A 21,090-nucleotide genomic window follows, 5' to 3' on the forward strand; every position below is an offset into this window, starting at 1 on the left:
AAATATAGCTGATAAAGGACTGATGAGATGGTTTCTGAATAATTTTGAAACATAAACATTTACACTCTTTCAAAAAAATTCCCAAGAGTACATGATTATTTTATATTTACAAAGAAAGTTCCCAAGAAAATTTTCCTAAATAGGTTTCCTTATGAAGTGTATTTCCTAAATTGTTTTAAATGAATATATTGTATCTTATGTTTTACTTTGAACTATTTTTATTTATTTTGGTTACTCTAGTTTTCAAACTTATGGCTTGAGAATGCCACAGCCACTCCATCAATGAGCCAGCTCCTAAATAACTTACCTGCTTCAAAGATAACCTGTCCCAGAAAGCAAAGAAATTCTAGAGTCTTTCTAATCCTTCACAGTATTTCACCTATAAGTGTCCTGGACACAAGAAGTTCATACATCGGTGAATGGCAAAGCATTGTGCAGTTAATAACCTTTGAGAGGCTATTAACAGTAGATTCCACACAGTGAAATTTCCTTCTCGTTCCTCTCTCCCTCCCTCCCTGTCTCCTTCCCTCTCTCTCTTCCTTACTTCCTCTCTCCCTCCTTCCCTTTTTTTCCTCCCTCCATTCCTCCCTCCTTCCCTTCCTTTTGTCTGTCTGTCTGTCTTGACAGGATGTCATATTAACTGTAACCCTATGTGACCTGGAACTCATTATACAGCCAGGATGTCCTTGAGCTTGCAGCAATCCGCTGGTCCCAGACTCCAGATTCTGGAATCATAGGCAGGATTTGCAATGTCTGAACAGAATAAGATTTTCATCTTGAAATATTTAAGGGCATATAACTACATGAAGAAATATAGTTTTACATAAGCAGAGTGATTCTGACTCAAATCCCAGACAAAATGTAACTGTGTCTGCTGAAGACAGGGCAAGATTCATCTCCATTACACTATAGCAGTGTGATGTGGAAATAAGCCAGGCCTGCAACAGTCAACAAAATGCAAGGTTTTCCTGACTCACCTTGATGGAATTAGAAGAGGACCCTGTTTGAAATGAGGTTCTGAGAAACTCTGAAAGGAAAGCTAGGCTTATCTGCCTTGCTCTACATGAGTAAGTCTATTTATGTATGCCTTATGTAACAAACTGGGCCTCTAAAGGGAAGTCATGTGAGTAGAGGTTTTAAAATAAACTCTGAAAACATTAAAAGGATAAGAAAGGAGGGTGATGGACAGTGAAGCCACCCAAGATTTTTGCCCCAGATAAAATAAACTTTTATTTTCAACAATATATGCTTAATAATGAAAACATAAAGTTAAAATCACAGTATCATTTAAAAAAATAAAAACTTAATAATTTTTTCCAATTGTATTTTTGCAAATGTAGTTGTACTTAAATGTGTACTAACATCTCTATTTTTACTTATCAAAACAGTTTCTTGCAAGTAACATGCATATTCATTTATTTGAATTACTGTACATTAATCATTTGTCAACATGTGAGTTGAATAGGTAACACTCAACATTTTTATCCAACAAATTTTAATCTAACATTATCATACAGAATAAGAAAAAAGATTTCTATATTTTGCTTACTCTTACACAGCTTTAATGAAATTATTTACATTGAAATATTACATAACTACATTATCATTAAAAAAGAAAACTATACCTTTCCTACATAAATAGTAGCTGCTTTAGACACACTGATGAGAAAACGGCTACAACAAAAGAATTGTCTGAACATAGTTAAAACCCTCTGAAAGCCATGAGAAAATTTTGGAGTTAAATATATTTTTAAATTTATGTAGTGATCATGATGGAATAGCAGTTCTGGAAAGTGTCGGTTTACTTGGAATAATGTTCAAGGCACTGATCTGATTCTTATAATCCATGTCAGTCATAAAAACACAGCAAACTGTTTTAAATTTAGATCAGTCATTCAAAGAGAATGAGAGATGTCACCAGGGCTCCATGACGATTTGATTACCTGCATTAGGTTGCCTTTAGAAAAAAAAAAAAAAAAAAAAAAAGGAGAAAAAAGACACTGGAAAGGAAGAGAAGATAATGATTAAGGGAGCACAGGAATTATGCAGGAGTGCATTGCATTTCCTCAGTTTGCACAGCCTTTCCAAGGTGCTAATTTCTTTTTGTGGTGTTAAAATCCTGCACTGTCATTTTCTCAAGAGTGGTAATACACATAACCCTTAACGTCTTTAACACATCCCTCCCAAGAAAACACAGTGCAATAGCCTTATCCTTTTGTGAAATGGGCACAGTGATTCTTCTCCTGATTCACTGTCTGTTTACAATGCCACATTGGGATTAGATTTACAAGTATAGAGCACACAAGTATTTTTATTTTACTTTTAACTTTGAATGGAACATAAAAGCCTTGCTCCTAAGGTCTTGAAATCCTTGAGGAGGAGGGCATTTGCTAATTCTCTTATATAAAATGTCTCTTATATAAAATGTAACTTGCAGGAAAAACCTTTATAGTCTTTGTGTGAAATGTAATGTTAAAAAATGCTGTGAGATAACTAGAAAGTCATACACAAGAATCCAATTAAACTGAACTGCTTAATAATTCAGGTTATTATATGTCATTGCATGAAAATTATTGTTTAATATATACATAGAATGCTGCTAAACTTGTGGGATGTGAAACAATCGTATTAACTCTACATAGGTTTCTATGCAGATGAAGGCACTTGAGTCTCTGGTTAACTGGCCATAGGTGACTGCGATTTGTAAGTGTCCCGTGACCTAGATATCTGGGAGAGAACAGTGTGACTCTTTACTGTTACCCATATGGTATAATTCTTGAAGTACTAATCAGGTAGTCAGGATAAGAGCATCATGTTTCCTGGCTGTGAAAATATGCATTGTTATGAGTGATAATTAATTAAAGCAGTCTAGTTGGAGAAACAAATGCATACATACAATGGATCATTTACACACAGCAAATTAACTAAGTGGCTATGGAATATTTTTAAATACACCAAAGTATACAATAAAATACAGCATAAAACAACAGGTACTTTCTTACTGAAATGAACAACAGTCTTTGAATTTGTGTTTATGTAGTTATATTTTTAAATAATACAATGCATTTGAAATTGTACAGCGAATTATATTGTGCTTGAGGCAGAAACTTCAAGCAAAGGACTATGTAATATACAGTTTCCTTTTAGGACTATTAACAAAATAATATTTCTCATCATAGAGTTTATGAGCTGCAATAGAACAAAGTAAGTTTGCACACTCTAACATTAAGAGGATAAGGAATTACATGGGTTAGGAATACCTATATTTAGATATCTCAAATAAACAGAAGACAATGTCTGAAATAAGAACCTCCACTTCCTTCTCTTAGCTGGTCTCCTTTGAAGAGAGTGTGTACATGCCTCATTCTGGAGCTTGGATATGAGGTTTTCATTCATTGAAGTATTGTCAGCATGCTTCTCAAGTTGTGATTTGTTTCCTCTTCCCTAGCCTTCATCCTGATTCATATTGAGATGTCATTTTCGAGCATGGGTATATAATGGCCTACTCCAGCTAGTAAGGCTATCTCTTCCCAGAGAGTCACATCCCTGCTTAACAATGAGGTTAAATAATTACTATTAAGCTATGGGCTCCACTACCTGACTTTGAAATGACTGTGGTATGATTAAAATAGAATTGCATTGCTCAGGAAATCAGCTGGAAAGCAGCTGCACTGTTGTTTACTGTGCCTGGACCAGAAGGGTTCAGCACAGAAAATACGCAAGCATGAGAAGGGTGTGCTAATCTTAATTTTGTGAATGGCAAATGATCATTCATGGAGGTAGGATTGAAAGAATCAACTTTTAATTCTCTAATGTTGTATGAAGGGTGTTTTTTGTTGACATCTGGATACTTAGGGGTCCTTCTTCCCCTAAATTTGCTCATTCTAATCATATAAAATAGTAACTTAATACTTTTAACTGTATGTAAACACCACCAACCTATTGCGTATAAGAAAAATGTTTTATTGCACAAGAGGTTGAACAGTTTCATGGTAAACTTTTATACAGTTTGCTTTTACCCTATGTATCTGAGGGAAAGGTTTTTAATAATAATAATAATAAAAATAATAAAGACGATTACATTTTCATACGAGGAAATCCTGATGTGGAACAACGCAGCTAAAAGTCAGATTACTTATACACTACGCAATTTGAAAGACTTGGTTAGTGATTTGCTTTTTCCTTTTAACTTTGCTATGTAAAAATAAATGCCCACGCTTAAAAAGAAAGCAGTTTCAGCCACAAACAAAAGATACTCCCTAATTAAAAAGCTTTCAATACCATTACATTCTCCTACAGTATAAGAAACACACAGTTTAAAATAAATGCCCTTTATCCTGCCTCTAAGTTAGCAAAAGTCAACCATGCATTAAGACTTCCTCAGATAACCTTTACAGATCATTCAGAGAGAGAGAGAGAGAGAGAGAGAGAGAGAGAGAGAGAGAGAGAGAGAGAGAGAGAGAGAGAAATGTTGTTGTTGAAAACTAATGGGGTTTTATTTCTAACTTTACTCAGGCACCTGTCTGGCACAGGTGAGGCCAATTACACAAACCTTGCTAACTTACAGGTTTTTAAAGAAGAGCGAGGCTAACCCTGACAGGGCTTAGGGGCACTAGGACAGGAATTAGGCTGAAGTAGCCCATCCAGCCCTGGTAAGTCAAGGAGAAACAAACTTAAGAAGCTGTGCTACAAAGCTGGAGTCAGAGACATGCCTGGCAGGGTAGTGAATCCAGCAGGAAGTGCAGAGGGCCAAGGAGTCTTTAGCAGCTTGGCTAACAGCTGCTGGGGATTCCTTCAAGCCAGTCTGAAGCAAAGTTCGCACTTAGGTGAGCTGGGAGCACGCTCGGTTATAGCCTCCATTCTGGCGAGTTAGGCTCTCAGGGTTCCCTGTGAGGCAAAAGCAGACGGATAGGGCGGAGCAGCTCCCGGGAAAGGAGACTTCCCATACCGCGCAGTAGCCATGGCTGTGCCCCGGGACCCCAGATGCAACGTTCATTTTCCCCAGACTGTTACAGTGACCCGGCGCGCAGTAAATGCCCAGATTGATTTTCCACCGAGACTCAAATACCTACTGCCCTCTCTCAGCCCTCTTCGCCCTTCCTTCAGATGTCCCTGCCAGCAAATGCATCAATTTGCAGCACCGGGAACAGAGTCGGTTTAAAGGTTTAATACGCTCCAGAATTTGCTGGCTAGAATATCTCACTGAGGGGTGGCTTCGAGTCTCAGCGGTCTCTGCATTTTGGCTCCTCCACTTTCCAGACAGAAATGCATCAAGAACAGAGCGACCTCGATGACCCTCGTCACCCCGCGGCGAGAATCTAGGTTCACGGGTTCCGCGGGTGCAACCGCGTCCCCCTGGCTCCGCTGCTGAAAGCTCGGTTAGAGCCTGATAGCTCTAGAGCCTCCCCGGGTGCTGGCCCCTGCCGGGCATGCTCAGTGAGCATCCTGGAAGCCAGCTCTCCCGGGACTTGGTTCGGTTCTCCAGGTTTTCGAGGCTGCCGAGGGACGTTGGGGAGGGGAGGCTGGAGACAGTCAGCGCCTTGTTCCGTGCCCCCTCCCTCTGCCTCTGCAGCCTCCCGCACTGCAAGATGCTGGCCAATCAGGACCCAGAGGCGGGGCTTCGGCCGTCACGCCCTCCCTCTGGGCTTATTGAGAGTTATATCAAGAAATTCAGTTCAGAGAGAGGAGAGGAGAGGAGAGGGAGAAGGAGAGGGGGGCAGAAGAGAAGGGAAAGAAGAGAGTACGCGAGGCAGGAAGGAGAACCTCAGGCTCTGAAGCGCGAAAGAGCTCACGGATTAAGAATTTGTCCGGCAATTGGCACCCCGGGACAGCAGCCAGAAAAATCACCATCACCCAACTCTGACGTTTCCTACCAGAAGTTAGAGACTTGTGCAGTATTGCCATCGGATGCAAATGGTAGGCTGGTTGCTGTGGGATATACTCCCGAGCTGAAGAAGTGCAACTGGATGTGGTGTGTGTTAAATACCAGAAGAGCCCAGACCCAGTGGGTAATAGCTGTAGCGAGGAAATGTGGCGAGAATGACTAACGACAAATCTGTGAATTTGTTCTCGGGAGTTGCTAATTTGCCAGCCCGAAGCCACACATTTTACAAGGAGGAAACGTTTTGCTGCTTCTGAATCCTCCCCAAACTGGTGCTACCAGATGCATGGCTTTCTACGCGTTGGAACAAATCCTTCTTAACTGCAGCCTACCGGGAAAGGGGAAAGGTTGAGACAACTAAGGTAAGTGTAAAGTTTCGCATGCACAATTCGAAATGCCGTGCTCAGTTATGTCCTCCGTGTAGACGAGGGGTGTTTGTAATTGGGTAGCCGGCTGGGGCAGAGCTCACCTACTGGGTTGTATCTGCAACCCCACCTGCACCACTCTGCTGGAACTAATCGCGGGCATCAGCTACTGTGCAACCCAATGCAGATAAGATTAGAGCCTGGGAACTGACCAGTGCTATTCCAGTGGGTAGCTGCCTGGAGGCTTGCACGCATTTAAACTGCACTTAGAGGGGCATCTCGGCGGAAGTTCTTCTATGTGTGTTACCGGGTTGCGGTATTTATGTGTAGCAAATGTTACTAATATTATAATAAGACACCGGATTGAGAAACTGCATTCCCCCCCCTCTTGTACGCTCAGTAGAAAAATATTGTGGTGTTACATAGGAATGTTGGCTGTGTCTCCTAACATCCCAGTGCACTGGTTCACCTCTGTGACAAGCAATTGTCTATTATCATACGTTTTTTTAAAAGTTTGCGTGTGTTTATTTATCTCGACGGGGGCAATGTGGAAGCATGGAGAGAGGAGAGCAGGCGCTGAGTAAGAAATGTCAAGTCTTGGTTTTTCTGATTGTTTTGAGGCAATCGGAATACGTAGTGGCCAGCGACTACTGCTTTCTGCTGCTGCTGCTGCTGCAGAATGTCCGGATGCTCATTTCCCAGTAAGGATGGATGAGAAGACAGTTGAGGAACTGGGAGGAAGAAAAAGCAGTCTTTTGAGAGGAAGAGATGACTCAGTGTGACAGAGAAGAAAACACATCATATCTAACATGTGACAAAGCAGTTAGCAGCAATCATAGCTAAATACTTGGGGTTTTTCACTTCATCTCAAACAACTGGGGGAGGTGGGCTAGAGACCAGGCGATGGATAAAGCAGGGGGAGGGGAAGAGCAGAGCAGGAATTCATGCTTTGAATTAAACAGTGTTCTGGAAGGAAAAAAAAAAAAAAAAGAAAGAAAAGAAAAGAAAAAAGCAGCGTGGGGGTGGGGGGGAATCCAGGTAAAAATAGCTGCTGTCCTTAATTCAAAAGTAAATGAATTTCATTTTCTCTGGGGAAATGCAACAAGCAAAGGATAGTCAGTGTTTTTGGCCACAGAGTTAAGTTGTAAACTGTGGCAGAGCAAGCTGCCATGTTTACTAATATGCAGTGACAATGTGGTTCAGTGTTTTGTGACTGTGTTTTCATTTACTGAAGAATAATATTGTCCGTACAATTGTGTTGACAGTGGCTGTCTCCAAATAAGAGATGAGATGTAATGCCTCCTCCAGTCCATGCACACTTCCTCTTGCAATTCGTGCATCATTCCTCAGTGGGAACCTTTAAACTCTAAAATCCAAGAAAAGAAAATAAATACATTATCATGGACCTGAGGGATTTTTACCTGTTGGCTGCTCTGATTGCCTGTTTAAGGCTGGATTCAGCAATAGCTCAAGAACTTATTTACACTATTAGAGAGGAATTGCCTGAAAACGTGCCCATAGGAAATATACCAAAGGACCTAAATATTTCTCACATCAATGCTGCCACTGGGACCAGTGCCAGCCTTGTCTACAGACTGGTTTCTAAAGCTGGGGATGCCCCTCTGGTGAAAGTATCCAGCAGCACTGGGGAGATTTTCACAACCTCCAATAGAATAGACAGAGAGAAACTCTGTGCCGGAGCTTCCTATGCTGAGGAGAACGAGTGTTTCTTTGAACTTGAGGTGGTGATCCTCCCCAATGACTTTTTCAGGCTGATCAAAATCAAGATCATTGTCAAGGATACCAATGACAATGCCCCCATGTTTCCGTCTCCTGTCATCAATATTTCCATTCCAGAAAACACTTTGATCAACAGCCGCTTTCCAATCCCATCAGCCACAGACCCTGACACAGGCTTCAATGGGGTGCAGCATTATGAATTGCTAAATGGGCAGAGTGTTTTTGGACTGGATATCGTGGAAACTCCAGAGGGAGAAAAGTGGCCGCAATTGATTGTTCAGCAGAACTTGGATAGAGAACAAAAAGATACCTATGTGATGAAAATCAAAGTGGAGGATGGTGGCACTCCACAGAAATCCAGCACAGCCATACTGCAGGTCACAGTAAGTGATGTGAATGACAACAGGCCAGTGTTTAAAGAGGGTCAAGTAGAGGTGCACATTCCCGAGAATGCTCCTGTGGGGACCTCTGTAATTCAGCTCCATGCTACTGATGCAGATATAGGCAGCAATGCTGAAATCCGGTACATTTTTGGTGCCCAGGTCGCCCCTGCAACCAAAAGACTCTTTGCTTTAAATAACACAACGGGGCTGATTACAGTTCAGAGGTCTTTAGATAGGGAAGAGACAGCCATTCACAAAGTGACGGTGCTGGCTAGTGACGGCAGCTCCACTCCTGCCAGAGCCACAGTTACCATCAATGTCACAGATGTAAATGATAACCCTCCGAACATAGACCTCAGGTACATTATAAGTCCCATCAATGGCACAGTGTATCTATCTGAGAAAGATCCGGTCAATACAAAGATTGCCCTAATTACAGTTTCAGATAAGGACACAGACGTGAATGGCAAAGTGATCTGTTTTATTGAAAGAGAGGTCCCATTTCATCTGAAGGCAGTATATGACAACCAGTATCTGCTAGAGACCTCTTCTCTGCTGGACTATGAGGGCACCAAAGAATTCAGCTTTAAAATTGTTGCCTCTGATAGTGGGAAGCCAAGTTTGAATCAGACTGCCCTGGTAAGGGTTAAGCTTGAGGATGAAAATGACAACCCACCAATTTTCAACCAGCCTGTAATTGAGCTGTCAGTTTCTGAAAACAACCGACGTGGGTTGTACTTAACAACTATTAGTGCTACAGATGAAGACAGTGGGAAAAATGCAGACATTGTTTATCAGCTTGGACCGAACGCCTCCTTCTTTGATCTGGACAGAAAGACAGGAGTTTTGACAGCTTCTAGAGTCTTCAACAGGGAGGAACAAGAGAGATTCATTTTTACAGTAACTGCCAGGGACAATGGGACCCCTCCCCTCCAGAGCCAAGCGGCAGTGATAGTCACTGTTCTGGATGAGAATGACAATAGCCCCAAGTTTACTCATAACCATTTTCAGTTTTTTGTGTCTGAGAATCTGCCAAAGTATAGTACTGTGGGAGTAATCACAGTGACAGATGAAGATGCCGGGGAGAATAAAGCCGTGACGCTTTCCATTCTAAACGACAATGAAAATTTTGTGTTGGATCCCTATTCAGGAGTCATAAAATCAAATGTCTCCTTTGACCGAGAGCAACAGAGTTCCTACACCTTTGATGTGAAAGCCACTGATGGAGGGCAGCCTCCCAGGTCCTCTACTGCAAAAGTAACTATCAATGTGATGGATGTCAATGACAACAGCCCAGTTGTCATTTCTCCACCATCCAACACCTCATTTAAGTTGGTGCCACTCTCCGCCATTCCTGGTTCTGTGGTTGCAGAAGTTTTTGCAGTGGATATAGACACTGGGATGAATGCAGAACTTAAGTATACCATAGTGAGTGGGAACAACAAAGGATTGTTTCGGATTGATCCAGTAACAGGCAATATCACTCTAGAAGAAAAGCCAGCACCTACTGATGTAGGCCTGCACCGTCTGGTGGTCAACATAAGTGACCTGGGGTACCCTAAGGCTTTGCACACTCTTGTGCTGGTATTTCTTTATGTAAATGATACGGCTGGCAATGCCTCCTACATATATGACTTGATCCGCAGGACTATGGAGACCCCACTGGACAGGAACATAGGAGATAGCAGCCAACCCTACCAAAATGAGGACTATCTCACCATCATGATTGCCATCGTGGCAGGGGCCATGGTGGTCATAGTTGTGATCTTTGTCACTGTTCTGGTGCGCTGTCGCCACGCGTCAAGGTTCAAAGCAGCTCAGAGGAGCAAGCAAGGTGCTGAATGGATGTCCCCAAACCAGGAGAATAAACAAAGCAAGAAAAAGAAACGGAAGAAAAGAAAGTCACCCAAGAGTTCTCTTTTGAACTTTGTGACTATAGAAGAGTCCAAACCCGATGATGCAGTTCACGAACCTATCAATGGGACCATAAGCCTGCCTGCTGAGCTGGAGGAACAAAGTATAGGAAGATTTGACTGGGGTCCTGCACCTCCAACAACCTTCAAGCCGAACAGCCCTGACCTGGCCAAGCACTACAAATCTGCCTCTCCACAGCCTGCTTTCCATCTCAAACCAGACACTCCAGTTTCCGTGAAAAAGCATCATGTCATTCAGGAGCTCCCTTTGGACAACACCTTCGTCGGGGGCTGTGACACCCTTTCCAAACGCTCCTCAACTAGTTCAGATCACTTCAGTGCCTCAGAGTGCAGCTCCCAAGGAGGCTTCAAGACAAAGGGCCCTTTACACACCAGACAGGTAAACGAGCACTTTTACTGGTCTATAAGTACTGCATACAAGTGCCCAGTCAACCAGTATTGATGTGCCAGCGTGTCTATTGTTTTGGTCTAACTTTAGCTAAGTTATAAGGAGGAAAAAAAAACTTGACCCCTTTTCTATTCCTCCGGGGCTCAGTCAAGAATTTTTAGAACGGCTTTGAAATTTCTGAGTTCTGAGAATTATTTAACCTCCCAGTTTCCTTCAAATGGCAAAAGATGAAAAGAGGAAATTATTCCAAAATGTCCCAAGATAATGTTTGCTCAAGAAGAAAACCCATCCTGATTTGCCCAATTCTGCTCCTGGGCTTTCCAAATTGCCTGCTTCAAGATTTTCACATTACCTTTTGATCAAAAAAAGTCACCTTCAGATATCAAGTTTAAATGACGTTTGAAGGTCTGACACCAATTACACTGGAGCTGTGGTTGCTAAAGGGGTTAATGTTTTTTTAGACTCTTAGAAAAAGAGAGTAGGATATTAAATGTACATCAGCTGTGAAGCACATGGTTGTTGATTGATTGCATCTAAGCCATATAGGAAGTATAATCCTTGATTTCAAGTTATTTTATTGTAATATAGTAAAGTGCAAAGTGCGTCTTTCTTAGGAAGATTTTTTCAGTGTCCATAACGGCCAAATATGAAAATGAAAACAAGGAATGCTTTCTCTCTAATATTACTAGTTTATAGAGAAAAGAAGGAATCCATTGTAAATACTTCTTCATCTTAGTAATGCATAAGTGATCTGTCATAACTCATTTTAAACTGTGAAATATGCCATATGAAGAGGGATTAATAGGCTGAGAAACTCATATTTCAACCAAATCCAGAATTAGTTTTTCTTAGGTCTAATAATTCCTTGTTAATAAAGATTTAAATGCAGCGCTGTCTAATTTATTTCTTTGGTGCTTGTCTGTTGCCACTAAATTTGAATGTCGATAATAGCCTGTAGATGGCACTAGGGTATCATGTCCCTTGTGCTGGCCAGGTGCCAATCCTGTAGTAGCTAGGCAGAGGGGGAGGGAAGGATCAAGCTGGTAGTACAGCCAAAGATACCTTTTATTTAATGATAGTTCCTCTGTAGCAACTAGCATTTAAGTTCATTTGCTTGCTCTTTAGTGACTTGCTCTTAGCACATCAACTATCTAGGATTTTGGAAGCCAAGCTCTGTTTGTTGACAGGAGCCCACCTCTGCTGGTGGCCCATTTACCACATTGCTAACCCTTAGGAACATAGATCTCAGAAAATCAAGTGAAACAAAATTCACTTGCAGAATTGTCTTGGGAATCATTGGTGAGTCTTTGGACAATCAAGAGTTTTTTTTTTTTTTTTTTTTTTGCTGTTTTGTTTTTCTTTTGAAGTTGTGGTAGAGTAGTGTATCTTATGGAAACTGTTTCCCCTTTCAGATTCAGTAACTGCTCTGTAATGACTTAGAGGTTTCATGACAATAAAACATTATAAAACTGGTCTTGTCAATGAATCACACAGGTTCTCCATGAATTTTAAGTTTAGTGCCTATGATTATGAAGTAAGACCTTCATTAGAAATATTAAGTACATAAAGCACTGTAGACACAGGTATGCTGAAAGCTGAAATGCACAGGAGGCAATGACCTTAAATATCAAGATTGGGTGTGAAGTACTAGAGGAAACTGTTAGGTTATTAGATGTAAGTGAAATCAGAAGCAGAACTTCATTTCACATGAGCCCTATCAGCATTTGAGAAGAAAGTGGTGTTTTAAAATTTGGAAGTCACCTAAACCTAGCAAAGTTTCTAAAAAGCTGTTAAATCATGTATTATGTTAAGAAAATGATGGGTGAAATTAAATGTTCTTAATCAAGAAGTTGATATTTCAATGAAAAGTATTTGTTTTCATTTTATTAAAATCCATATTATGTATTTGTGATATGATATCATTTTTATCATTCCTTAAAAATAAAATGACTAGTGTGAACTTAAACTTTTCATGTGAGATCAGAAATTGATTTCCCAAAGAGAGTGACCTACGAACTCCCCAACATAATCACTCCTTTAATGTCACTGTCATGGGCATTGCTAGTGAGGAACTGGCCAACTTACTCTGATTTTTCCCACCATCATTGAACTTAAATGTGATACAAGGACATAAATGCTATTCAGATGTGTTTCAGCAAAGCTGTAAAGAGATCTTCTGGTGAAGCTTCACTCATAAAAACATTTGTTTATATGACATAAGCTTGTGGTCAGACTGCTGAGTAGCTCACTAACTGAACTACAGTGTATTCCAGAGGCCATGAGGCATCTTGTAGCTTTCTTGTGCACATTCTGACATTGAAAAGTAGCTGGAAGTTCACTCTCAGACAAAGAACTACTGAAGTGATAATGCTTATACCTTTAAGTAGCTATCAAAAAAAAAATAAATTTGTTATAATCATACTTGAGAAAATAAGTCTTGGAAATTAGTAGAGATGCAATGGCAGCATACCAAAGCATAGATAAAATGTTAGGAGAAAAAGTATTTCCCGAGAATGAAAAACATAAATCACATAAATCACACATAGAATTCACTGAATTCTATGATAACTGCTTAAGATGTTTTTGTTAAACTAGGACAACTAGGTGTTTTTATTTGTTCTTTAACTCCTGTTTCAACTTGTAGCATTTATACAAACAAGACTTCTGTAGTTTGAATTGAAAATGTAAATTTTATTACTATAAATTATATCAAATAAATTTATAGACTAATACATATTATGTGAAGATCTTTATTCTAAAGTGGGCATGATTGCCTTTAGCAGGAATCTATTTTACTTCATGGTGCTAGCAGAAGTGTGGAAATTGCAAGAATCTTGAAAAACAAGTTAACAAATTTAAGTACCACTACTTTGTATTGTCTATATAAAGTACAATGTCTGGTTTCTACATCCTTAGCTGATCTTTGGTGCAGTGATCCTATTTTGTCTGACAAATCCTTGCTTGCTATTTTCCTGTGTATTAACAAGTAATGCATGGGATCTTTGTAGTTTCCATCCTTCTATTGCCTCTGTCTTGTTAAGCCCTTTTTAAATTTCAGTAAAATAACTATCATTTAATAATTTAAAAAGGGTCTTCTGTGTTTCCAGATAGAGAATTTATAGCTTTAAGTAAAGGATTGTGTCTTCATTCCTTATCAGTTAAGGATCAAGGCAAAATTCACTGTTCTATATAGAAAAGATGTCAACACACTAAATTCCAATTGGTAACTTCACAATAAGGTTCCTCCTATTTTTGTCTCAAAGCAAAGGAAAGTTCCATTAGAGTATAGAGTTTAAAATATAAATTTTAACATTGTTGTAAATCTCAGAGTAAATACAGTCTCTCGTAAGGCAGGGTTTGGAATAGACCTAGTACAATTCTAATGGATTGCTGCTGGGTCAGACCTGGAAAGGTACTGGACTAACAGTTTCCTATGTGACAATGAATTCTGATCCTCTAAGTTCCATTCTTTGAGACTCAGACTTAGCATATTCAAACAGAAATTGCTCTCCTTTTCTTTGTACGTTATCATATCCATCAGTCCTGTTTTTGTACATCTCAACTCTGCCCATGTATTGACAGCTGTTTTATGATAGCTGGAGGCTTTACAGTAAGCTGTTTATTGCTGTTTCCCAACTTAGTTGACAGCATTTGGGGAATTAATTTCCTTGGTCCCATGAGCTTTGTTTTCTCCAGCAAGAGGGTAGAAATAAGTGAAAAGTGTTAACATAAAGAACAGTAATATATTTACATTTGACAAGTTTTTCACATATTCAAACAATTTGTAAGAGCTCCACCAGAGTTCCATTCTGGGTAAACAGCCATGTTTAATTTTCCAAATGAAATGCTCATTTTAGAGCTTAAACATTCCGACTTTAACGTTTTATGCTCTAAAGTATTTGCTCAAATGCACATTTATGTATAGAATGAAGAATTTATACATTGAAAATGTGTAGACAGGCTGTACTCAAGCGAGTGTGTGCGCTTTTACAGTTGCAAAGGGAATTGCTTCAATTCCCAATCACTTAGCGATACTATATTACATTTGTGATTACTTTTCATTTTTGAGTAATCCACCACAATCAGTACTGCAATGTTATTATGACATGTGGAACACATAAGGCAGTCACAGCGCTGATATTCAGAACATTCAGAAAGACAAAAATGCAATTGAGAGTGAGAGGAGCAAATAGAATCTAATGTGAGGCATGCAAAAATTTCAGAATTATTCCAATCACTGAATTTTAGAATACATAAGCCATTGTGACTGTGAGGAAGGAACATCGTAAATAATTATCCCTATCTCAAAATCAAATTTGAAAATTGAGATTTTTAATATTATATTTTCTTCCTTTATGACTTCCTTTGGTAGTGGTGCCAGTTTCCTGTTTAGAAAGTAAAAGATAACCCCTTGTAGAATGATTCAGACTTCTAAGGTAAAGATCAGCTGATCATTCATAGTCACTACTTTTCCTATTGGATTTTTAACGGAGACATTGAATGTTTGGGGTTTTATTTTAACCCACTTGATAGTCATATGAAGGTCAGTATACTTTGTTTCATTCATCCTTAACAACATTAAGGAAAATAAAAACAAAAAAAATGTCATTGCATTAAATAGACTTTTTATGGTGTGATTACACACAGAGTATTTAACAGGGTTCAGGAAGTTTCTGTAGTCAGAATAATCTACTGTCCCATTTTTCAAATTTAATGCAATTATAACTACAAAAAATGCTTTCTTTTTTCTCATAGTTCTGACTGCTCATTCCCATATTGTGACAGAACAGGTATTGGCTCATTAAAATTACTTTGACTCTTTGGGGATATAGTTCAGTGAGGGATCACTGGCCTTAAGTGTTCAATGCTCATATTCTAGCATTACAAAAAGAAAAAAGAAAACCTTGGATTTTTTTTAATTGTGACAATATTCCTTTTGATTTTGAAATATGAACACCATCTCTATTTAATTGCAAACTATAATTTACTTGTTAGCACAGCATAAATTAAAAGTCATAAAATAGAAAGTTGGAACTAAATGAAAAAACTCAAATTCAGAATGAGATTTCTTCACAATCTATTGTGATTAATATCAAATCTGTAATTTACACCCTAAATATTGCAAATGGCATTTTAATGCATTATTTCTGTTACATTATTTTATATAGACTAAGGTATGAGAGGGATGCATTTAGATTATATTTCTATATTAGTGCACTTTCTGCAATGACTTTTATTCTGCACATTCTGTATTTTCTAAGCTCTTTGGTTAGAGAACGCCTGTATTCTGACAGGTGCCTAAAGCTTAACCTGTTATTGTTCCATCTGTGTAAGGCTAAGTGTTTGTACAGCATTGTTCTGCATATCCCTACTTGATGGTACTGGTTTGACTTAGCTAGACATAAAGGCTTAGTGTTTGTTTTTTTGTGAACAAAACAGAAAAAAAAAAAAAAAAGAACAAGGCCAAAATGAACTATTTACTGCTTCTACTTGAAATCCTCAAGCTGTAAGCCTGTCTGCATGAAGTCTGATATTTCCATGTGGTGTAATAAAATTATGAAATGCCTTCTTAATAATGTTAGTCATTCAGGTAGTCTCTCACATATTAGCTTATTTGGGAAAAGGAATAGTAGGATGTGGATTTTTTTATTTATTAAAATTCATTTACCGTATAATATTCTTTCTGAATTCGTAAATATTGTACCGTTAGATTCATCTCAGGTTTGATAGCAAGAATTTGGGGACTGCAAAGCAGGAAAGGAAAAACAGGCTCATGGAGGCACAGTAGCAGCAGGAAGGAATGGAGCACTGTTAAGAGAGAGTGAGTAACCCTGCGACATATATGACATTGGAGAAGCAAATGTAGATACAGTGGAGAAATATGATCTCACATACATAGAAGGAGGTATATGCACTCCAGTGTTTAAGATCTCACCATTTGTTAGTTCAGATAACTGCTCAGCCTGTCAAACATTTCATCTGGAAAGGAACACTTGCCTTTTTGCCTTTGTTTGATACAAACCTATTGGGTTGTCAGTCATCAGAAACATAGAACTTGAAAGATACATTACCATGATTGACATTTTGATTTAGATTTATATTCCTTTTTTTTCCCATAAGCCAAGAGTCATTAAAATTTGAAATTCCTATATGAGTTAAACAACCATTTTTTTTTTAATAGTAATGTGCTGTGACGGTAATAAAGCAGATGAAAAAATCCAGTTTTTAATTTTTCACACATATTTTATCTCCTAAGGAGTGTTTCCTCAATAGTTAAGAATGGTGGCAGACGTAGTGGAGTTTTCTCAGCTTTATATGTAACTCTAAAGAAGCCAGAACACGAAAGCATTCATTAGAGATCTATCACGTAAGACCTGTGAAAATATTTTCTGATCATCCTCACTAGTAATGGCTAAAAGTACACAAACATGGGTTGCATTAAAAATGATGTACCTGGGACAGCTTATGAGAACAGTAAAGATGTAAACCTAGGCAGGTTCATGGAGCACACCTGACTGTTTCTTCTTATTGATTCTGTACAAATTATTCCAGCACAGAGGATGAAAGAAACATACCTGTTCTTGTCAGGACATCATTATATACAATTAGACATGTGTAGGCTTTTAATTATATTAGCAAGGGCTATAGGAAAGAGTGATGGTTTTGTCAAGTTTTTCTTGCTTGTATAATACCTTTCATGTAACATTCTTTCACAGTTTTTGCTATCGAACTATCTTTACGTTTTGGTAATACGAAGCTTTGCTAATATCCCATTCCAAGCCTCTTTCAGTCTCTCAGCAGTTGATTAAGAAATTCTCTAATCCCTTTCAGAATATTGAGGAAGTAATGGGAGGCAGGGACTTTGGATCTGTAAGCTTCCACTGCATGGTATGAAGAATTATTAGTGAGCTGCTGTTTGCATATCTGTCTCCTCCTGCTAGTTGCCTGTCTTCATTTTCTTCTTTTCCTAATATTCACCTCCCATCCTGAGAATGTTTATTTTACTCCGAAATAAGCATGCCAGTGATAGAAGTTTGGGATTCACCTCCAGATGAATACCATCACAGACAAGGAAGCTCAGGCACATTTTGCATAGATCTGTATGAACACAGTGAACCCTTCATAAGCTCTTAGATTGCAGGAAATCAGTGCTGAAAATTAAGTGGGGTTTTAAAGATTGCAAAGTAGAGAGCTTTTTGTATAATGCTGGAATTGCAGGTGCCTATTAAATATGAAGTAAAGGCTTTGTAATACAACCAGCTAACACGTTTCCATCCACATTAGAGTGATTTATAGCCTAGGGAATTAGATTTGCCTAATTTTCTATCCAAATGCAGACACATTGGATATATTCAAAAGAATGAAAGTATCAGACACATGCCTTGGAATGGACATTTTTTTGATTCAGTGTTTCTGATTCTGAAGGACAGATAATGGTATCTCAGATGCTGTGATTTGGGGCTTCACCTCTTTTGAAAAAGCACCTCTCCTCTGAATGTAAAACATATAAAATCCCTAGGTGTTTTGAATTATCTCTCAACTACTTGTAGAATTTATTTCTGCCTCTTTTGTAAATACAGTATGTTTGTATCATGGTTTCTAAGTCCAGGCATGTATGGCTTTCATTATATCTAACTTCATGATAGAGAGCAAGTGTCTGGCAGTTGCAGTTTTTTAAGCTTGATGTTGAAGACTAGCTTTGTTACATGCAAATTGCTATTACAAATGATTTCAAATATGCTTCTATTTTTCTTTTCTTTTCTTTCTTTCTTTCTTTTTTTTTTTTTTTTGCTTTTGTACAAACTTGAATTGTGTGATTGTGTGTGGTTCACAATAGGAACAGTGACTGTCTCTGTCCATCACAAATGATTGGTTTGGAAAACAAAAGACTAACAATCACAAATCAGAGAATGAAATCTTTAGCCCCCTCCCATTTCCTCATTAAACAAACACCAATAAGGAGGAAATAGAAACAGAAGGCATTGTAAAATGAAGCTGTATCTTCCCAAGGACGAAAATGTGAAAATGTCTTCTGCTGACAGTAGTTCTGTAGTAGGTCTTTTCTGAGGCAAAACGATACTGGTACTTTTTTGGATTCCAAGGATACAACCAATCTGTGCCTCTGTGTGATAACAGCTGCATGCTGAGGACTTTCAAACACTCTGCTACACAGGATTCTGCAGGAAACTTTGTAGATGGTGCAAGTGACAAATGGAAACAAAATGGAGTGAGCCCTGAGATGTGAGTTGATGCCCTCCTGGGTCATATATTCATGTCATTGAACCAATTTTCACATTGGAAGTCCTGAGTCACAATGGCCTTTCCTCTGCATCAGCTGTGAATACACCTGTGCCAGCAACTCTTCTCTGCTCGCAGCCTTGTTATTCACTAGATGGGGGAAATTCATATGTGTGACTTAGTGTGCATCCAGCTTTTCAGGCCCTCAGTAGATTTTAAATAGTGCATATTGTTTCCATAGATCTCATAAACATAAACATGCTTAGTGCAAGCATACACACACACACACACACACACACACACACACACACACACACACACATACACGGAGGCAGGAAGGGAGGGAGATGGGAAGGGAGAGGGAGAGAGATACACAAGTTTAGAGATAAATATCTTGACAATATCTAGGAAGTATCAAATGAACTTCATAATGTTGTCTTTCTTTTTAGAAATACCCTCTGTTCTGAGTTTATGTTTTCATTCACCACTGTTAAAATTCACCTTCCCTCATTAATGCCATTTCCAATGAAAAGGAATACTTTTTTTATTGTTTTGTGATACTTAGGTTAAAAATGTTTGGTCCTAACATATTTGAATTTTTTGAATAAAAGGTAATAGAGTTTATTGAAAATTGCCCATATTTTTGTCCCCCAAATTAAAATGACTATGAAAATTACTTTGCAATAGAATGCATGACAAAGTTCCTGGTATTTTGGAATAACATGAACTCACCCATTTCATTCTAATTCTTCACAGTAAAACCTGAAAAAGCAGTGGTGGCAAAATATATTTATTTTGACAACCAAAGCCTCTATTTTAGTCAATTAACTTCTGCTGTAGGTAAGGGTTATCCACTTCTGTGTCAGACTAGGAACAGTGACCCTCAAGACCATCTGTTACTGGCAGGACTGTGCATTCTCTCCCGCTGACAGAGGTCCACCCAGTGTATAATCTGTAAGGTACAAAACATAGACCTGGTTTCAGTTTCAAATGTCAATTCAAACAGTCCACATACTGAGACTTTATTTTTTTTTCTTTTCAGTATAATAGTTCAGGAGAACGGCAGCCATTTGCTGTACATAAACTTTCAGTAGTGGTGAGAGGAATGAACAAAGTAGCTTCTCAGTAAATGATGTTCCAAGAGATCTCTCTAATCTTGTAATTAAACATTATATTAGTGTTGTACTTTCCCCTTATTTTTGTGCACAATAATCATTTAAAGACTTCAACACTGTTGTATATTGTTTAAAATTTCCCACATTTAAACATATTTGTGTTTCCCATTCTACTTCCCCTAGAGCTGTCCATTCAATCATGGATGTCATTCAGGATGAAAGGGTGAAAACCATTCTCCAGGATCAGTATTCTTCTCTTCAGGTCTCGCCATCCGTATTAGTTTCTTTTTTCTCCTCTTCTCATTGATGTAGCAGAACATGGACAAATCAAATAAAGGCAGAGGGCAAAGAGTTATACTGGCTCAGACTTTGAGGGCACTGTCCATCATGATAGGGGAAACATGAAAGCAGCATCAGGAAGCAGCTAGTCGAATTGTACCCTCACTCACAGTACATAGAGAAATGAAGGCTTGTATTCACCAGGGCCCCTCCTCTTTACTCAACCTGGGATTCCAGTCTATAGGATGGTTTCACCCGCGTTTAAAATAAGTCACATTCCCTAATTTAGAAACTCACTAAAGGTATTTTTCCTTGGTGAGTCTAGATTCTAACAGGTTGGCAATTAGTATTACCCATAGCACCATATAATTTGAATACTTAGTGAGAGGTTTCTTCCAAACATAATGACCAATGCATTTTTGTTATTATATAGTTGAGAAACATAATTATTTTGAAAACAAAAAAGGCAAAGGTATCATGCGACTATTTTTTATTGCACTCTTTAGTAAAGTAGAAACTAAATTAGAATGTAGCAAATGCTCTGTAAAAAGAAGCAAAATAATAATTGAATAGTGATTAATGTAGTGTCTGGTTACTATATTAATTTTAGAAAGATAAATTTAGTGTCTAATAGAACTGAGAGGATTCTCACATGCTCCAGCTTCAAATGTGCCTTTGAGATGATTTGACCTATTTAATTCATTTTCCTGCTATGAAATTGGAGACCATAGAAATAATTTGATATTTGAAGTAGCAGAAATGACTAG

General features: G+C 38.6%; 1 protein-coding gene across 5 annotated transcripts in view; it reads left to right on the plus strand.

Annotated features, from left to right (window-relative positions):
* The first annotated feature begins 6,093 nt into the window (after positions 1 to 6,093).
* The window catches only part of Pcdh9 (protocadherin 9), an 845,706-nt gene continuing 830,709 nt past the window's right edge, over positions 6,094 to 21,090 (plus strand). For all 5 annotated transcript variants that reach the window (XM_051195302.1, XM_051195304.1, XM_051195303.1 and 2 more), the window contains exons 1-2: positions 6,094 to 6,243; positions 7,512 to 10,682. In XM_051195302.1, coding sequence (XP_051051259.1) covers positions 7,647 to 10,682 — 3,036 coding nt within the window. In that variant the 5' untranslated portion in view covers positions 6,094 to 6,243; positions 7,512 to 7,646. The remainder of the gene's footprint in view (positions 6,244 to 7,511; positions 10,683 to 21,090) is intronic.

Source organism: Phodopus roborovskii, unplaced genomic scaffold (assembly GCF_943737965.1).
Source record: "Phodopus roborovskii unplaced genomic scaffold, PHOROB, whole genome shotgun sequence".
In the NCBI taxonomy this organism is placed as follows: Eukaryota; Metazoa; Chordata; class Mammalia; order Rodentia; family Cricetidae; genus Phodopus; species Phodopus roborovskii.